The 19,745-nt window shown below is 37.0% G+C and overlaps 1 protein-coding gene across 3 annotated transcripts in view; it reads right to left on the bottom strand.

Annotated features, from left to right (window-relative positions):
* Positions 1-19,745, bottom strand: part of LOC150096712 (multiple PDZ domain protein-like) — a 1,501,001-nt gene that overhangs the window by 109,600 nt on the left and 1,371,656 nt on the right. For all 3 annotated transcript variants that reach the window (XM_090408593.1, XM_090408594.1, XM_090408595.1), the window contains one exon: positions 5,389-5,472. In XM_090408593.1, coding sequence (XP_090264719.1) covers positions 5,389-5,472 — 84 coding nt within the window. The remainder of the gene's footprint in view (positions 1-5,388; positions 5,473-19,745) is intronic.

Here is a 19,745-nt window from a genome sequence, read left to right as displayed (position 1 = left end):
TGAAGTGAGAGACCAGAGTTCCCCACTCACCATGGAGCCACTTATGGATGCCCACTATATGGTAAGCACAGAGGCGTAGCTAGGGAGAGGCTGCCTGCCCCGGGCGGCACTTTGAACCTTTTTGAACTTTTGCAGTTAATTCTAAAATACAGTCTGGAGAACTCATTTTCAATTGTAATACTACTGCAAATGTTCTTCGCAATTGCTGTAAGTGTTGCTAGGTGTGAGAGGAGTTTTTCTAAATAAAATTGATTAAGAATTACTCACATTACTATGAAATAACCATCGCCAATGTCATCGACAATTTTGCTAACAGAAAAGCATGAAAAATAACATTTTAGAATGTTAAAATTGAAGTTTTACTTCAAAAATAAACATAGTGTTTTAATTTATTTCCCTATACATCATTTTGACTTTTTGTAGTATTTTTGGTGTGTATGGAGAGGGGCAGCAAAAGCTCTAGCTATACCACTGGGTAAGCAATAACCATGCTTGGAAGTGGAATGCCAGGGCTATCCAAGATGCCATAGTAAGTATTGGGCTCTATCCTGTAGACCATGGGGAAAAGGGACTTACTGCAACACAGATGACCCTTGCAGGCAAGCCCATCTTGTTGTAGCAATGGAGAAAACATACAAACCTGGAAGGTTTGTATGTTTTCTCCATTTTCTCCCTTTCTTGATGTCCAAAACTCACACTAAACACAGCAGACAGGTATGTGATCTCAGTGGTGGTGGTGATGAAGTCGGAAACAGGACAGTAAAAAAAGACTTGGGAGAAGTAGAGCAAAGACTATGGGAAGAAAAGAATAGAGATAAAACATGAAGCAGTTTGGTATCATCACTGGGAAGTCCATTTGCCATAAACAGGTGCCTCACATATAGGATTAGTCTGAAGAATGGCTATTATTAAAGTCTCAACTGCAAGACAAAGCTGAACATTTTTCTTAGAATTCCAGAATGTTAAGATATAATTAGTTTTAGACAATAACTACCTTTAAAAGCATTCTAACTGGAGAATTTTTCTGAAAGACAACTAAGAAATTTCACTTATATAAAAAGATGCAAAACAGATGTTTCTGAATTTTATAATCAGTAAATTATACTGTTATGCAATCATAAAATTGATGATTATGATTTTGAATTTTTGAAAATACCTGTTTTCCATCAGTTAAGAAATGAGTTGAAGACTAATTTAAAAAAGTAGTTCATAAAAGGGGTTACTAACATAAATGCAGCTCTTGAGGCTGCTATATAGGAACAGATGCTGATTCAGAGCGTCATCCAAACTCACCAAAATTTTTTAATGCAAAGACAAATAAAACTCTTTTATGTCAAATGAATAGAATTACTCTAAATTCAAATGGCATTTTTATGCTAGTTCTAACATAAGCTTTCAAATGCAAAAATTTGATAAACTATTTAAAAAACTAAAACATGGGTTAGCAATGAAACAGATGATCGAATGTTAGTTGTTTTTTAAAGTTAAGGTAAAAGCACACGACGGCTGCTGCTGTAAAATAACCAAGAAATCAATAAAACCCACTTGACAAATGTGTGTCACATGACAATGCACTTGGAGATAGGAAACATAATACAGATGAGAAAACAATATCAAGACTAAAAAATAATAAAAAATATAAAAAAATAAATATATAATAAAAATATATGTGTATATATATATATATATATATATATATATCATCATCATTATCTATTTATTGGACATCATCAGTAGCCATATGGTCACTTTGTTGATCGCTGATGCACTATACCAGTCCTTAACAGATGGTCCTGTTGTATGCTTTTCTGGAGACTAACTTTCTGAAGATCAGTCACTCCATACACACCATCCATTCATCCATCTAACTGAGGATATCCCTTCCTCTTTTTCTAGGAATTTTACCTTATATTACTGTTTTGAGAGGTCCTCCTTCCATCCTTTCAATGTGTCCAAAGTATTTCAACTTCTACTGTCAATATCCTTAAGGAGTCTTAAAGTTGTACTGATCATTTCTAGAACCCATCTGTTTGTCTGCATTTCAGTTTATATCCTCAACAGCATTCTGTAACACCACATCTCAAAGGCAGTTATCCTTTTATTATCAGACTTCTTTAGGTTCCAAGTCTCACATCCATAAGTTACTGTTGGTAAAACAGCTACATCCAGAATCCTCAACTTTATTCCTATGGAGATAGAGCCATCCTTCCAGATTTTAGAGAATTCTCTAACTGTTGTTTTACCCATTCCTAATCTTCTTCTGAACAGCAATTCTTCACATTAATAATGGATTCAAAGTAATTGAACTTGCTAACTCTTCAATTCTTTCTCCACTAAGGTATATTTGTTTCTCAGGATCTTCCCTGTCTGTATTTCCTTAGAATGATAATTTTTGTCTTGCTAGGATTGAGATAAAGTCCTCTGTTCTTATTGATCTCATTAATTTTGTCCAGGTTTGTCCTAGTTCTTCCTTGTTATTACAAAGGAGTACTGTATCATCAGCATACCTCAGATTACTGATCAATCTACCACCTATTCTAATTGCTGTCTTAAGCTCATCCAATACTACACATATGATATCCTTGGCATAGATACTAAACAGGTGAAGAAAATATAGGCATCCTTGCCTAACTCTTGCAGACTTAAAGTGAACAGTTAATCCATGTTCTTACTGTGGCTTCTTGCTCACTGCACAAATTATCTCTCAACCTGATAATGCGTTGAGGGAAACCCATTATTTTCATCACTTTCCACAGTTTGACATGCTGAACATAGTCAAAAGTTCTGGAGTAGCCTATGAAACAAGTTACCATAGGGAGTCTAAATTCTTCATACTTTTCTATGGTCTGTCTAACACAAAGGATCTGCTAAAACCTGCTTGTTCCTCAGGCATCTCTGCCTCAACTTTAACTTCAATCCTATTTAGAATGATCTTTAATAAACTTTTGCTTGCATGACAGATTAAACTAACGGTTCCATAATTCTTGCAATCCTTCGCGCACATGCACACACACACACACACACACACACATATATGAAGGTATGGTAATAAAACAGAAAATGATACAAACAAATATATTCATAAACACTACCTGCACTAATAAAATAAAGATACAACTAACACTGCAAACACTTCATAATATTTGTGCCAAGATATGCAAAATGTCAGCAGAATCCAAAACATGAACCCTGATAGAAACAGGAAAACCTCCAAGTGAAGAAATAACATCAATACTATCAATCAGATCCCAACACAAACCAACAAATAAAGAAACACAACCACTGCCATAAACAATAGGAACAACACTGACTAGTAAGAAAGAAACCCAAGAATAATCTTGTGTGTGTGTGTGTGCGCGCACGCGCATGTGCACACACACACACTTTTGACTATGTTCAGCATGTCAAACTGTGGAAAGTGATGAAAATAATGGGTTTCCCTCAACGCATTATCAGGTTGAGAGATAATTTGTGCAGTGAGCAAGAAGCCACAGTAAGAACATGGATTAACTGTTCACTTTAAGTCTGCAGGAGAGTTAGGCAAGGATGCCTATTTTTTCTTCACCTGTTTAGTATCTATGCCAAGGATATCATATGTGTAGTATTGGATGAGCTTAAGACAGCAATTAGAATAGGTGGTAGATTGATCAGTAATCTGAGGTATGCTGATGATACAGTACTCCTTTGTAATAACAAGGAAGAACTAGGACAAACGTGGACAAAATTAATGAGATCAATAAGTACAGAGGACTTCATCTCAATCCTAGCAAGACAAAAATTATCATTCTAAGGAAATACAGACAGGGAAGATCCTGAGAAACAAATAAAGCTTAGTGGAGAAAGAATTGAAGAGTAAGCAAGTTCAATTACTTTGAATCCATTATTAATGTGAAGAATTGCTGTTCAGAAGAAGATTAGGAATGGGTAAAACAACAGTTAGAGAATTCTCTAAAATCTGGAAGGATGGCTCTATCTCCATAGGAATAAAGTTGAGGATTCTGGATGTAGCTGTTTTACCAACAATGAACAAGAATACTACCAAACACCTCTCTGGCCTACAGCACACTCTATATATACAAGTAACAAAATGGTCTATCATCATTCAGTTATTATTATTATTATTATTATTATTATTATGTGATAATAATAATAATAATAACTGAATTATTATTATTATCACCTCCAGAGAGTCCAGACTCATCGAGGGAAGCAACCTACTCCACAACTCTCTACCTCCACCAACTACAGCGAACCACATCATCTACACCAATGTTATTTACCACCCACCACCACCACTAATATTTTCACAGACAATCACAAACATCCATGCCCATGGCAGGATTCGAACCCACAGCCTTTTGGCAGGAGAGTGGATACGCTAACTACTCGGCCAATCAGGCCAGCAAAATACTTTATAAAATTATTAAAATACCTTATGAAATAGATATAGCATTAGAGATAGTTGAAGTCATAAAGATACTTCACATGCAAACTTTTGTGTGCTGAGGATTAGATAAAGTAGTAAACAAAAATATTATAATATTATTATTATTACATGACACCTCCAAGGACTCGCTGTTGGAGGACCCTCCAGTTTCCGTGACTCAATCCTCCATCTATACATAATGGAACTATCCACCATTCATGAATAATATTTTTTACATGTAAATAGCATGTATTTACTGGCTGATTTAACTGTATGCAGGATGGAAAACCTGAGTATCTTAGAGAAAAAATGTCCTACTACCTTTGTATGAGACTGATTAATTCATCTTCGATTGAAAGAGCTCATACAAAAATTCATCTGGTCGTGACAAGAATCAAACTGAGAATCAAATGAACACAATATCCCATTGTTTTTCCAACTAGGAGGTGTTCAATATAATTTGTATACTGTAATTTACTTTGTGAAAAAGAACTTTCTACAATTACCTGTAATCCAGAGTATTTTAATAATATGGTGATACAACATGCTTTTATTTGTATATTGAAAATATGACTTCAGCACTGAATTAGCTCTCAGTATCACAGCAGGTTTAGCTCCCACTGATGAGCCTTCAAAAAAGGTTGAAAGTAGGCTGGGTGGTGCACTTTCCATAATGCACAGCAGTATACACACACCATAAAGGAGAAATACTCAAGTATCCCATAATGCTATACATTATGGGATAATTGAGCAACTGATGTGATGTCATTTGCCTCCATATACAAGTAGCCTAGTCATGACTATACTTCAAACACAACTCATGCTTGGGTAGAGAATTAAAACAAGAATGAAATTTCTTGTCTATCATTTATTAAGTAATTTTTATTTCCCATGAACTACTATGATTACACTGTACCAGAGATGCATTTAGGTATTTTAAAAAATCGAATGTATTAACTCACTTCAAGGATCTGATCTCCTGGTTTTAATCTACCATCCAGCGCTGCAGCACCATCTGGATAAACCTCGTGTATGATAATAGCACCCTAATAATTGAAAATTCAATATGATACAAGGAAATACCAAAAGATAAATTTAGAAATGCTATCAATCTCTTTCCAATCTGTGAATAACAGTTCATCTTTAATAATAATTATATTACAGATTATGTTCACAGAGATCTATTCAACAGAGAAAAATTAGCAAAGATAAAACATACATGAAAATCTTTCAGATTGGATTCACTGTTAGAGACTCTTTTGTGATAAGGTAGAAAACATTTTACTCTATTATGGTGTGAAAAAAACATACCACAATTAAATAAAAAGATATTTTTCTATTCTGAGTAATATTTTCAAAGAATGAGCAAATGTTTACAAATGTTTATGAAATCTATTAGATTTATTAGAGTAAACAGTTAATTTATTAAGCAGAATAATCCCACAGTGGGGTAACAAAATTCATCTACCACCTAAATGGTAGATGGTAACACCATCTACCACTTAGGCTCTCTTCTTTAATGGGCATGGAGGGAGAGATACTGTGTCGCATTGCTGCTAGACATAAGATAAACTCTATTCACTCATTATTACTACTGGATTTCAAGTAAAACTAAAGGTTAATTTTATTTTTCTTAGATAAAAAAAGTCTAATATAAACAGAGCTTGACAAATTACACAAAATCCTACTCACCATGCAAAAAATGGACTCGCCCAAGGACTCCACCCTCCCCCCATTTTTTAATGTCTCAATAAATTGCTATACAACTGCTATAACATGGAACAAGGAGCTGAGCAGTAAGGAAATAAATACTGCATGGAAACTGACAAAGAAATACATAACAGCATCAATGTGTGAATGTATTCTGAAGGCCAAAAGGCTCAATAAGGTAGGCATAAAATGGATGAATGTGGAGCTTAGGCATGAAATCTGGAAAAAGAAGGTACTGTTGGATCATGAATGAGGCCTGTCGTTACTAGACAAACTTTCATTAAGGATCCAACAAGAACAGAGCCTAAATCAAAAGATACCTGTACTGCTGGTGAAAATTGTACTATAAATAAAAAGAAGGGGTAGGGGGGTTAAAGTGTATCATGTAAATATTAAATGAGTGCATATCTGTTTACCCAAAGAGGGAAAAACACTGTAGGTTATGTTGTATGTGATATGTCAAGGAAAAGGGATATATGAATTTATAGTGAGGCGACATATATGACGACCAACCCAAGAATAGGCTGTGTGAAACAGTGCATACTTCAGTGGTGACTAAGGGCCCTGAGGGCATCAACTTGGCAAACTCATTAGTGATCCTTAAGGCAAGGTTTGCAAAAAGAGACAAACATGGACAATTCTCTGGGAGGAGCTCTCTTGCGTGTTCAAGTGCAACGTCATCGAAATGACCATGACTGAAAGCTGCAGTACAATAGGAGTTGGTGGTCGGAAAAAAAAGGGGGATGTGATCGAAGCATGGAGGGCAGGAAGCGTCGGCTGTAGAACAAAGGGGTGCCAGTGCAGACAGTCGAATGAAGTCCGACGCAGAAGCTCGGTACCAAGTGGAAACTCAACCGCAATGTCCTTCTAAAAGGGTTCATAAGTCCTGGAGATGCATGGCGAAAAATTCCGGCGACAGCAAAGTTCCAGTGTGCATTGATCCAAAAGGGAGAGTGCTCCACAAAGTGAGTAAAGTCAAACCAGGGTTGGCACATGACTCGCACGTGGTGACGAAGTGTGACTATATGCTGCATCAAAATGGTAATGTAAAACTTTGCTATATCTAAAATATGTTAAATGTTGAAGGGGGAAGCAGCTAGGACCTTTCATTAGCAAAGGAAGCTGAGACTATTTGTCAGTATTGGAACTTATAGAGACCTTGGACTGGTAGTCCGACGACCAGTCATGTGATCTTCACATCATGCATATATGTGTCACTTTAGCAATCTCTCCAGAGATCCATGTTCAGATAATTAATAGTATATGCTTATATCTATAACATTCTTAGAAAATAGCAATCTTGTCCTGTTTGAAATTGTCATGTATCACCATGTAGAGCGTTTAAAGTTTGAAATAACAATTAACTGATTGAATGATTTATGTTCTATGTGTCCTAATCTTGTTAAAATTAAACTTTGTGTTTCTTGTTAAATCCTGGTTACTGAATTGTGTTTGAGAATGACATTGCCACTCACCAACACACGAACTGTGATAAAAGGGGAAGAGTATCTAAATAAATTTAGTAAGGCTAGGAGAGGGCACGACTGCAAAATCCCTGAATCCGTACGCCGTTCTACCTGACTTGGGTCAGGTAAGGCCCAGGTCAGGTGGAACGTTGGATTCAGGAAGGGCCCACGACATCAAAGGAGTGACTCTAACTGGCGCAGAACAAAGAAATTTGTTAGAGCTTGTGATTCAAGAAAGCTTATCCCAGGTCACAGGAAAGCATGCTAACAGGCCATATACAAGGCTCAAAACAAATATTCCATGAAGTGGCGACGTAACAATGGCACAGCAATCGACAGGATGTGACTAGAACACAGTGAGTAGGTCTCAATCTCAAACACAACATCCAGGCAGTGCAAAAGAAATAATAGATTAGATAAGCCAAGAGTACAGGTATGGCTACACCATCGAGCTCAGAACTGAGTGACCCCGGTTTCATAAAAAGCATAAATCCCCAACAAATCATTCCCCAATTCTCCGGAGATGATACCGATGATGTCAGAGCATTTTTTGACTATATAGAGGAACTCAGAAAAATAGGACGATGGAGGATTCAGCTACTTGTTCTCCTTCGTAGAAAACTAGTCGGTAGGACGAAATCCTTTTTCTACTCCTCGCTCATACTAAAACAAACATTAGAATACCAAAGATTCAAAGAAGCCCTAATCTCCCAATTCTCAAAAACAAAGAATGTCGGACCCAACCTTTGGAAACTCCAAAAAGTAGTCCAGAAAGAAAAGGAAGGAGTTTCTGAGTTCTACAGCAGGTTACTCACTCTGGTGAACACCTTAAATGTACCCGACGAAGAAAGACGTCACCTCGACTGGGCCATTTTTCAAAATTTCCGAATCGGGCTAAAGCAAGATCTAAAAGAAACAGCATTCGGAAAGGAAATAAGTGATTTGAAAAGCTGATATGATGCAGTACAAGAGAGAGAACAGTTGCTTGGGGACATTTGCCCTGCAATTACCATATGCTCTGTCAACGTGGTCAGAGAGAATACAGATACCAATAAGGACCATGCTCTAAACAAAACAGAAATAGATAGGAAGAAAAGACAAAGGGTGCAAGGAAATGAAGAGAAACTTGAGACAGAATCAATCTGCAGGATCAACCTTATGCCCTGTGATGACAATGGAGTTCGTTCTATCGTCAAACAGGAGATCGAGAAAATGCAACAATCACTCATTGAGCGGCTTGACACTGCGCTCAATAAGTTAAAGATGATCCCTACTAAGAATCATGAGCATTTCCCATACCAGGAGGAGAAGATCATAGGTATAGTAACTGGTCACTGAATTGTGTTTGAGAACGACATTGCCACTCACCAACACATGAACTGTGATAAAAGGGGAAGAGTAGCTAAATAAATTTAGTAAGGCTAGGAGAAGGCACGACTGCAAAATCCCTGAATCCGTACACCGTTCTACCTGACTTGGGTCAAGTAAGATAAACGTCGGATTCAGGAAGGGCCCACGACATCAAAGGGGTGACTCTAACTGGCGCAGAACAAAGAAATTTGTTAGAGTCAGTGATCCGAAGAAGCTTTAGATCCCAGGTCACAGGAAAGCACGCTAACATACGCAAGGTTCAGAACAAATATTCTGCGAAGTGGTGACATAACAGTACTTTGGAAGAAGTACAAGATGAATAATGGTAATAATCAGTTACATGAAGAGTATAAAAAACAAGCCAGGAGAGTGACTCAGTCAGTAAGGAAAACAAAAGTGCAGTATGAGCAGACATTGGCAAATCAGGTAAAGAAAAACCTTAGAGAGTTTTTTTTTTTTTTTTTTTTTTTTTTAGATATATGGCAAATAGAAGGAAGAATGGTCATGGTAAGATAATGTTAATGAATGAAAGTGGTAGAATGGCAACTGCTGCAGAAGACATTATTGAGGTATTCAGTAATTAATTTATAAGGGTGTTTCATCCTGATCGGGGTGGAATCTTGAGGAACTTAAGTGTAGAGGACATCAGAGAGGATGGCTTAATTGTGAGTGAGCAGGAGGTATATGAGGAAATAAATAAACTTGATGTCAATAAGGGGATAGGCTTTGATGACATATCAACCAAACATCTTAAGGGAATGTTCCAGAAAATTAGCTGTGGCAGTGACATGTCAGTTTAATAAGAGTCTTGCAACAGCATAGGTTCTGAGAGAGTGGAAGGAGGATAAAATTGTTCCAGTGCATAAAGGTGGCGATAAGGCTGTAGCTTCAAATTATAGGCTAGTCTGTATATCAGGAGTTGTGGTGAAGGTACTGAAGAGATTGGCGAGAAGAAGGATACAGAAATGTTTTGATAACAGCAGTATTCTCTGTGGTTATCAGCATGGGTTTGTTAAAGGAAGATCATGTTTCACTAACTTACTTAAGTACTATAACAAGGTGACAAATACCTTGGACAGGGGAGATGCATATACAGTGGTGTACTTAGATTTTGCAAAGGCTTTTGATAGACTACCACATGACAAGCTGGTAAATAAATTGGAATGGATGGGATTGGATAACATACTCCCCAGTTGGATCAGTGACTATCTGTCAGATAGGCATCAGAAAGTTGTATATGGGGGGTATGCAGTATCCCAAAAGAGGAAGGCCACAAGTGGTGTGCCAAAAATACCAAAATATGAAAAAAACATATAAAAATGTATATAAATTCCTTTATAAAAAAAAGAAAGGTGTACAAAAACAAGTATATAAAAATGGAATAAAAGCAGCCATAAAATAATCAATGAAAAAGTGAAAAAAAAGCATAAAAAGTTCATTAAACATAAATAAAAACAAAAAGGCATTAAAAGGTTATATAAAAGAAACCACACTGTATAATGAAATGAGATCTATATATAGTAAAAGATGTTAATTGTTTTTAAAACTTAAAAAAAACACAAGAAACATCTGTTACATCTGATAAAATCTATAAGCATATAGGGCTCAGACAGATTATTAATATGACTAAAATAATAACTGTACTCTATAATTAACACAACAGATATTTGGATTATAAGACCATAGGTTTAATACATATATGTACAAATTCGTCAACTAGTTTTGCTAGCAAAACTGACTAGCTTTGTCAAGACTAAATGGTGAAAAAACTAATAAATGCAAATAAAAAGGAAGGAATGCAGTAATGGTTTACAACAGTTAGACAACAAAATTGGAAGGCACCGCGCGACATGGTATGCGTGAAGCGATATACTTCAGTCATTATCTTATTAAAATCTTATTAACTCATTAAGTTTAGCAGAACTACAGTAAGCCAAAAACTATGTAACGCATATTTAGAATAATGACTGAAGTATATTGCTTCACGCATACCATGTCACACAGTGCCTTCCAATTTTGTTGTCTAACCGTTACCGCATTCCTTCATTTTTTTTTACATTTATTAGTTTTTTTCACCGTTTAGTCTTGACAAAGCTAGTCAGTTTTGCTAGCAAAACTAGTCGACGAATTTGTACATATATATGTATTAAACCTATGGTCTTATAATCCAAATATTTATTGTGTTAATTATAGTTAATAAAGACTAAATATAACTTTCAACAATAACTGTACTCATTAATGACATGAGAACAGCCACATTAAAACATGCCAAAGGGTGAGTCCAGCATTACAAAACCTCATACACAGGCATGCTATCACTCATCAGAAGGGAAGATAACATAACTATATAGCATATGCAGAGCTGAGCAAGTACAACTTCTTCTGTTCAAACCCTGCAAGGACCAAACTGCCATAATTTAATTTCAGGCTTAATTTGGTAAAGCTTATTAGTCTCTATTTCACCATGACTGTCACCAGAATAAAAGTTTATGTCTGATAATCTGATAGTAGTCAGTGTATTGGACAGGCAGATAGATGGTGGATGTTTGAGAAATGAGCTGATCTAGCTGCAGTATCTGCAGCCTCTTTCCCTTGATCCCAATATGACTTTGAATCCAACAGAAGCATACCTTCTATAACTGAAACAGAAGGTGTTGGATTTGAGAGAGCACAGGATGTTTTTATAGCTCTAGACTTTTTAGAAGAGAACTTTGTGAGTCTGAATATATTACACCTTTGGTAGCAATGCAATCTGATGTATTTTAGTGCAAGCTCTACTGCATATAGTTCAGCTGCAAAGGTGGAACACTAAAGATTAGCAGAAGACCCCCCCCCCCACTAGGTCTTCCAATTTTGAACCATCCATATAGACAGGCACAAAATCATAGCATTCATTTCTATGAGCTTCAAAGAGTTGTTGGTAGACAACTCTTTGAAGCTCAATTTCAGTAGCTTGCTGAAAGCTTATCTTTCAGCAAGCTAATGAAATTGTCGCTACATGCAGGTATATATGACTTCCATGGTAGAACTGTGTTTAGTAGCATCTGGGCTATGTTGTTGACTGCAATTTCTACAGTTTGTATAAGAGTTTTGGTTTGCAAACCAAAAAATTCTATGGCAGACTGTCATCAAAAATCGTACAGATTCTCCCATGGACAGTAAACAGTTGAGTGGTCTGGCAGGGATTTCATTTTTGTTGCACATAACAAGGCAGATGTCAATGACAAAGCAATAAAAGTGATTGGCTTGCCTTGATGTACAGACTAGGATTAGGTGACATGCAAAATTCTTCAGTTGCAATTTTGATGGCTTGACAGCGAATAGGGTCTAACCATCACAATCCTTTCCCAAGTCTATGCTTTTTTGGGAAAAAGCATAGACTTGGGATTCATAATCATCTTTTGAGCTTATCAATGTCCTGTACAAATGAAGTAAAGCGCATCTGTCAGCATCCCCAAAGCTGGAAGGCACGTAGGATATTCACTGCTTTATGGCACTTGTTCGATAACTGATGGATGTGAGGGAGAAAACTGAGTTTACTGTTAAATATCGCTCCCAAGAACTTGGCTTTGGTGCAACTGGGATTACTGATTGTGCAAGTCAGATTTCTTGGTCAGGATGAAGGCAATGTCTGCAGCAAAAATGCACAAAAACTTTCTTTTGCTGTGAAAATTTGAAAATTAGCTTGCCACAGCTATCTTACTATTACACCCTCATATTACATAAATGAGGGAAAATGCTGAAGTCATCAACACAGATGACATTACTTACTGTTGGAGGAAGTTTCTGTTATCAAGTTGGCACAGAATGCAAAAAGGGAGACATTTAAAACTGAACCTTGTTGCACTCCCTGCTCTTGATTATATGGTTGGAAGAGAGCAGTTCCCACTCAGACTTAGAAGATGTGATTAAACAAGAAGTTATTGATAAAAATAGGGAAACTCCCTTTGAGATCAAAATTATTTAAGTCTTTCAGTATTCCAAATCTCCTATTCTTTTTAATCATATCAAAGAAAAACTGATAGAAATGCATTTCAGGAAAGCATCTGTAATGGATGCCTCCATTTGGATATGATGATCAGTAGTTGAATGATCTTTTTGGAAGCCAGATTGCCTTCCAGAAAAAAAGTTTGTTTACTCTCCAGAAACCATAAAAGATGACAGTTAATCATTTTTTCTAGAATCTTGCACAAGCAGCTGGTCAGAGCAACTGAATGACAGTTATTTGGGAATTCTGGTTTCTTCCCTGGTTTAGGAAAGGCAATTATAATTGCCTTTTGCCAGGTATCCAGAAATAGGCTCTCACAGAAAATTCTGTCAGATGTTTTACCATCTCATGGTCCAACAGCAGTTGCATGGCATTTAATCAAAGCATGTTTCATTTCTTCTTTTAGTGAAGGACCTGTTGTATTCTGTGGTGCCATATGAAGACATCTGGATTTGTTGCTTTGCTTTTTTGTGAAAGGAACTTGGGGAGATAAGAAAATGATGCCGATCTTTTAGCAAAAATCACCATGAGTGTGTCGGTAGTAACTGATGGATCAGGAACTGTGCAACCATTGTGCTCAAGGATAGAAAGCTGGTAAATGGTATATCTGTGCTTCATTTCCCAAATTTTGTCCCAAACTATTTTAGCATTGGTTGTTCTTGTTGTGGAGGAGCTATGATGGATCCAGGATTCTTTTCAAATCTGATGCCAGCTGTGTCTTGCTCAAGCTCAGGCATGTTTAATGAAGTCTAATGTTGTGAAGTATCTTCAAAAAATACCCCAAGTTTTCTTATGAGCTTCTCTGGCTGCTGTGCAATTGTCATTCTGCCAAGGCTTAGGAAAACGTGAAAATTGACTAGATATTATAAGAATTGCAGTTCTGATAGTTTGTCTTATAGTCATATGATTCACTGCATTGCTAATTGTCTTAGTTGATGGAATAACAATTGACCATTGCATAATCAAATTTTACTAATGATGAGAAGGTAAGCCAGTCAAACTTGCTCAATTTTCCATCTTGATATCTGTGATGGAGTGCAGGGTTGCTGCTCATGCAGGCAGCTGGATATCACAGGAAAGTGATCACTCCCAAGTAAATTATCATCAGTTTCTGACTTTAAAAGTGGGGAAAGGGAGGATGCACAGATAGTTTAAGTCTATGGTAGTGAATGTTCAGGTAGGTGTAATGAAGGTGTTGCTTCCTGCATTTAAGAGGGAGATATTACTGCTTTTGTGCATAAGCTCAAAACTCTTCCACCAATGTTTGTTCAAGCACTACCTCACAGAGTGTTGTGTCCATTTAAATACCCCATTAAAAGTAATGGAATGGCAACTGGAATATGACATCATGAAGATCATCTTGAGAGATATCTGTGACAGGAGAAACATAGAACATAGAACTGTTAACAGTACTGCTTGAGATTTGGATAGAAACTGCTTCTATGTTCGTAATGGGTGAGACTTGCTGGAAGCAAGTATGGCTGCCCATAAGGATGGTGACTCCTCCATGGGCAGGTCCAATCCTAGTCCTGTCTTTATGAGTGATGATAGTATTTTGTAATGTTGGATTGTCTCTCAGTTTTAGATATGTTGCGTGGGCAGAAACATACTACTTTGTAAAGATTTTTGTCACAAAGACTTGCGAATTCTCTTTAAACTGTGTACTGTGGCGAGGAGGCGCTGCAGTCGTGACAGAAGCAGACGACGCTTGGGACTTCATTAGCAAAGTTTCCGTTGTGTGTGGTATCCATTTTTTTTAAATGTGCCCGAAGTGAAAGAATAAGTACAACATTAGTGTTTGAAAGCAAATTATAATGTTTTTGTAGTTTCAAGAATCTTGTAAAGCAAGTTTGTGTCAAGTTTTTCAGAAATAAATAACATCACTAGAGTTACATCAGTGAAATGCGTATGAATGTGTTCTAAAAGTATACGTATAAGCGAGCATTCATTCTGCGTAATGATCAAGACTTTCACCAGCTTTACCACTCATCACAAGTCCGTGTTCTACTGGCGCAGTCGATAGGACCTACAAGGTGAGAGCAATTCGTTATGTAAATGCATGCTCCCATGTTTTAGAGTTCTATTTTGATTATTTGGGCGAAAGTCTGTTTTAATACAAAAAAAAAATAGTGTTCGGAGTTTGTTCCATCCTGGAACAGTAGTAGTTTTGATTTCTTGCCAGAGAAAGAATACATCAGTATTCAAATTTTGTTCCATCCTGGAACAGTAGTACAACAGTTTGGATAAATGAAAAACACGCCAGTGTTCAAGCTATATTTTCGTCCCAGATAAATCAGAATAGTTGTGTTTTTTTTTTTTTTTTTCATTTTAAATTTATTTTGTTCTGCAGTTACCGATTTGTCCTGTTTTGCATGTTAGTTCCATCTTGGAACAGTCAGTACTTGTGATTTCTCACCAGAGAAAGAACATGACAGTGTTATAGTTAATTTTTGCATACTGTTTTGATAGTTCTGTTTCGAGACTTCAGTTATTATATAGTAGCGGTGTAAAATCGGAACTATTTTTTTGTTTTTGTTTTGTTTTTATATATCCACACAGATATATATATATTTGTGTATTTGAAAGTGTAGTAAATTGTGTAGTTGAAGTTTTTATCTGATAATATTGTAAGATTTATCTATGTTTACAAATGATATGTTGAATTTAATTATGAGTCCCATAATTGCCAAATGTATACATCTCTTTTTGGGCATTTAAAAAAAAAAAAATTGCAATTGATTCTTTTTTAAGAATGATTTTTTTTTTTTTTTAATCAGTAAAGAGAGTTATTGTTTAGCACCATGGCTTATTTAGCCAAAGGTAGAAAGGAAGATTTACGTAAATTGGCTGAAGAATTGGGAGAGAAGCCAACTGTTGAAATGAAAGTGATAGATCTTAAAATGATTATTACGGGAAGTAAATTTTATGAAGAAGAATTTGTTAAAGGGATGTTGGAGACGATTATTAGTACCAGACTCGAGGAAGAACTGATGAAGAAAGAAGAACTAGAAGCCCAATGCCGGAAAGATGAATTGGGAGCCCAAGAGAAAAGAGAACAAATGGAGTTCGAGTTGAAGAAACTGGAAATTGAAGCGCGTGTTCAACCAACCTCAACTCCAGTATCCAGTGACAATAAACCATATTGTCTTGAACTAATTAAGCTAATGCCTAGGTTTAGATTACAAGAGGATGACATTGTGATATACCTATCCCTGTTTGAAAGACAAGCTAAGAGAACAAAAATAGATGTTAAAGACTGGATATCATGTCTCTTGACTTTGTTACCATTTGAGATTGTCCAATTAATTGGTAGAGAGTCAGAAGAAAATTGCGAAGATTATGAATATATTAAAACAATTCTACTAAAGAGATTCAGACTGAATCCTGAAAGTTTCAGAAAAAAGTTTGTGATGCACCAAAAGGTTGCTGAAAAATCTTGGAGGGATTTCTGTTATGAAATAACTAATTATTTCGAAGAGTGGATTGGTGGCCTTGATATCAAGGATTTTGAAGGGTTAAAAGATCTAATTATTACGGATCAACTGAAGAAGAAAGTACCACATGAAGTGAGAGAACATCTCTTAGACAACTGGGCAAAATTCGTTTCTCCAACCAAGTTAGCTGACAGATTGGACGAATACGACAGTGTTCGTAGTACATCAAGGAAGCCCATCGGAGCTATTCCGAAGGACAAGGTTACTGAAAAGTTTAGACCTTATACTCCACCTGCTGAGTGAACATTCAAGAATAAGTTATTATCTCCCTCTCAAAGTCCACCGAGATGGTACCAGCCGCGGCGAAATGATGATTCATACAAGCCTCACTACAAACCAACTTGTTTTACTTGTAGAAGGGAAGGTCATATCGCCAAGTTTTGTATGAAAAATAGTCAATCAAAAGGTACTCCTACTACAGCACACAGTAACCTAGTTCAAACGTCTACCACTGGGGATGACGATAAATCAGGTGTGTTGACTGCCAAAATTTCCATTCCAGTATCCAAATCAGTGGACATTGATCGAAACGTAGATGATTTGAAGGTCATCAAAATCAAATGCGGAAGTAGGGTTTTAAATGGAATAATAGATACGGGAGCACAAATATCGGTAGTGCGCGAAGATTTAGTGGCAGATACGCCCCATGATGGAGAAAGTAAGATAGAAATATCTTCTGCTTTCGGAGAAAACGAAATAACACCCTTAAGGATTTTTGAAATGAAAATTGATGATAATTTACATGGTAATGTTCCAGTCACCTGTGCCATCTCAAGAAGACTGGTTACCGATCTGCTACTGAGCTCCTCCGCCTATGAAATGCTGGTCGAAAGCATCGAGCTACATGAGAGTACTCATCATTGGGAGACACTGGTTCTGAAATCAAAAGATTTAAGTGATAAACAGTCAGAAGATGATGAAGACAAAGACATGCCTTCGAAAATAACCAGTACAGCACTGGCAGTAAGTAAGATAGAGTCCCCACCAGGTGCAGAAAATGAGTGTATACCAGAAAAAACAAAATTCAAATTTGGCAAACTTCAAAAGGATGATGAGACGCTTCGAAGGCGTTTTGAATGGGCAAAAAGGCAGAAAAATTCCTATGCGTTTGACAGTGGGGTTCTGCTTCATAACGAACATATTTGTGGCGAGAATATTAGACAAGTAGTGCTACCGCATGTGACAAGAGAAAATGTCTTAAAGATGGCACATGAAATCCCTCTTGCTGGCCATCTCGGCGAAAAGAAAACCCGTCAGCGAATCAAGTACTCATTCTTTTGGCCTACCATTAAACAAGATGTGAAAAAATATTGCGAAAGCTGCAAGGAATGTCAAATGAGAAGGACTGCTACATATAGAGATAGAATCCCCATACGACCTATCATCAGACCAGAAACTCCGTTTGAGGTATGGAGCGTGGATTGTATTGGACCGTTAGAACCTCCATCGGGAAGAGGACATCGATTCATAATATGTGCTGTTGATTTATGCACTAGATGGGCCGAAGCCATACCTGTCAAGGAAATAAGTGCTAAAACCACATGTAACGTTCTAATGAGGATTTTTACTCAGATTGGATTTTCTAAAATGGTCTATACCGACCAAGGTACGAATTTCACATCTAAACTAACTCAAGCTTTTGAAGATCTGCTAGGCAGGCATAGCTCCACGTTTTTCCACTCCAGGACATCCTGAGAGTATAGGTGCTGCTGAACGTTGGAACAGAACTTTAAAAGAGATGATGAATAAGAATATACAGGAACATGGAAGAAATTGGGATTTACATCTTCCCTATCTTCTATTCGCATACCGAGAAGTACCACATAGCACTACTGGGTTATCACCTTTCCAGTTGGTATATGGAAGATTACCTCCAGGCCCCTTATCTTTGTTAAAAGAAATTTTGAATTGGTGGACGAGTCATCCCAACCGCTGCCTCTCACTCGGTCGAAAATTATTTACAAGAGCTTCTTGAAAATCTAAGAAAAGCTCATGAAATTGCATCCGAGAATGCCAAAGGGCCTCAAGAACAATACTCCTCCAGATATAATCTTCGTTCCAAAGAAAAATCCTTCATTGTTGGTGAAAAGGTTTTAGTATTGTTACCTTCATCCTCTGATAAGCTTCTAAATACTTGGACAGGACCTGCTACAGTCGTCGAACTTACTAGACCACATTCTGCGAAGGTTGAGATGAAGGATGGAAGTATCAGGGAGCTCCACATAAATAAGCTTCGACCATATATTCAAAGAATTAATCATGTCAGTCTAGTTTTCGAACTAAATGAAGATTTCGGAACACTCCACTATGCACCTGCTGACAAGATGAATAAATCAGTTGAAGATATTAGGAAACACCTTGAGGATATGAAAGCTCTCTTGACGGGAGAACAAAAACAAGAACTTTTTGACATCCTCCGGAAATATGCAGATGTTTTTAGTTCCAAACCTAGTCATGCCAAAGTTGATGGACACTCCATCAAAGTTACAGAGAACTGTTCCCCTAAGAGACTCAAACCCTATAGGGTGCCAATCACTCTACAAAAGGAAGTAGATCGACAAATCAAAGAACTGTTAGATATGGGTCTCATTGAGCCAAGTGTCAGTGAATGGGCTCATCCCGTGGTTTGTGTGGCTAAGAAAAATGGAAGTGTCAGACTATGCATTGACTTTAGATTGCTAAATAGTTTTACTATTCCAGATGCTTATCCAATGAAAATAGGTAGAGATTTATTATTTGAGGTAGGACAAGCAAGATTTATCACTGTAGTTGACCTCACCGAGGGATATTGGCAAATTCCTATGGAAAAGGAAGCAAAACCCTTCATCGCATTCGTGACACATTCTGGTCACTATCAATGGAACGTCTTACCATTTGTAATGAAGAATGCTGGAAGCACATTCCAGAAATCATTAGATAAAGCACTAGCTCCTCATAAGGCATACTGCCGATCTTATATCGACGATTTGGCTATATTTTCTAAAACATGGTCTGAACATCTCACCCATATAGATGAAGTCTTCAAAACACTAAGAGAGGTAGGTTTAACAGTAAACCTAGAAAAATGCGAATTCAGTAAAAATCAAGTGAAGTTCCTAGGTCATTTGATTGGATCCGGTCAACATTCCCCGGACCCAGAGAAGGTCGAGGTTATAAAAGGTTTAGCGACACCAGCGACAAAGAAGGAAGTAAGAAGTCTACTTGGACTGGCTAGCTACTACCGTAACTACATACCACGATTCTCCCAAATTGTATTACCACTGACAAATCTGACTAAGAAAAGCATCCCA

This window comes from Typopeltis vanoorti, chromosome 18, assembly GCF_054136105.1.
Source record: "Typopeltis vanoorti isolate ZY-2024b chromosome 18, IOZ_Tvanoo_1.0, whole genome shotgun sequence".
NCBI lineage: Eukaryota > Metazoa > Arthropoda > Arachnida > Uropygi > Thelyphonidae > Typopeltis > Typopeltis vanoorti.
Note: the sequence above shows the minus strand (reverse complement) of the source record. Positions and strands in the feature narration are given on the sequence as shown.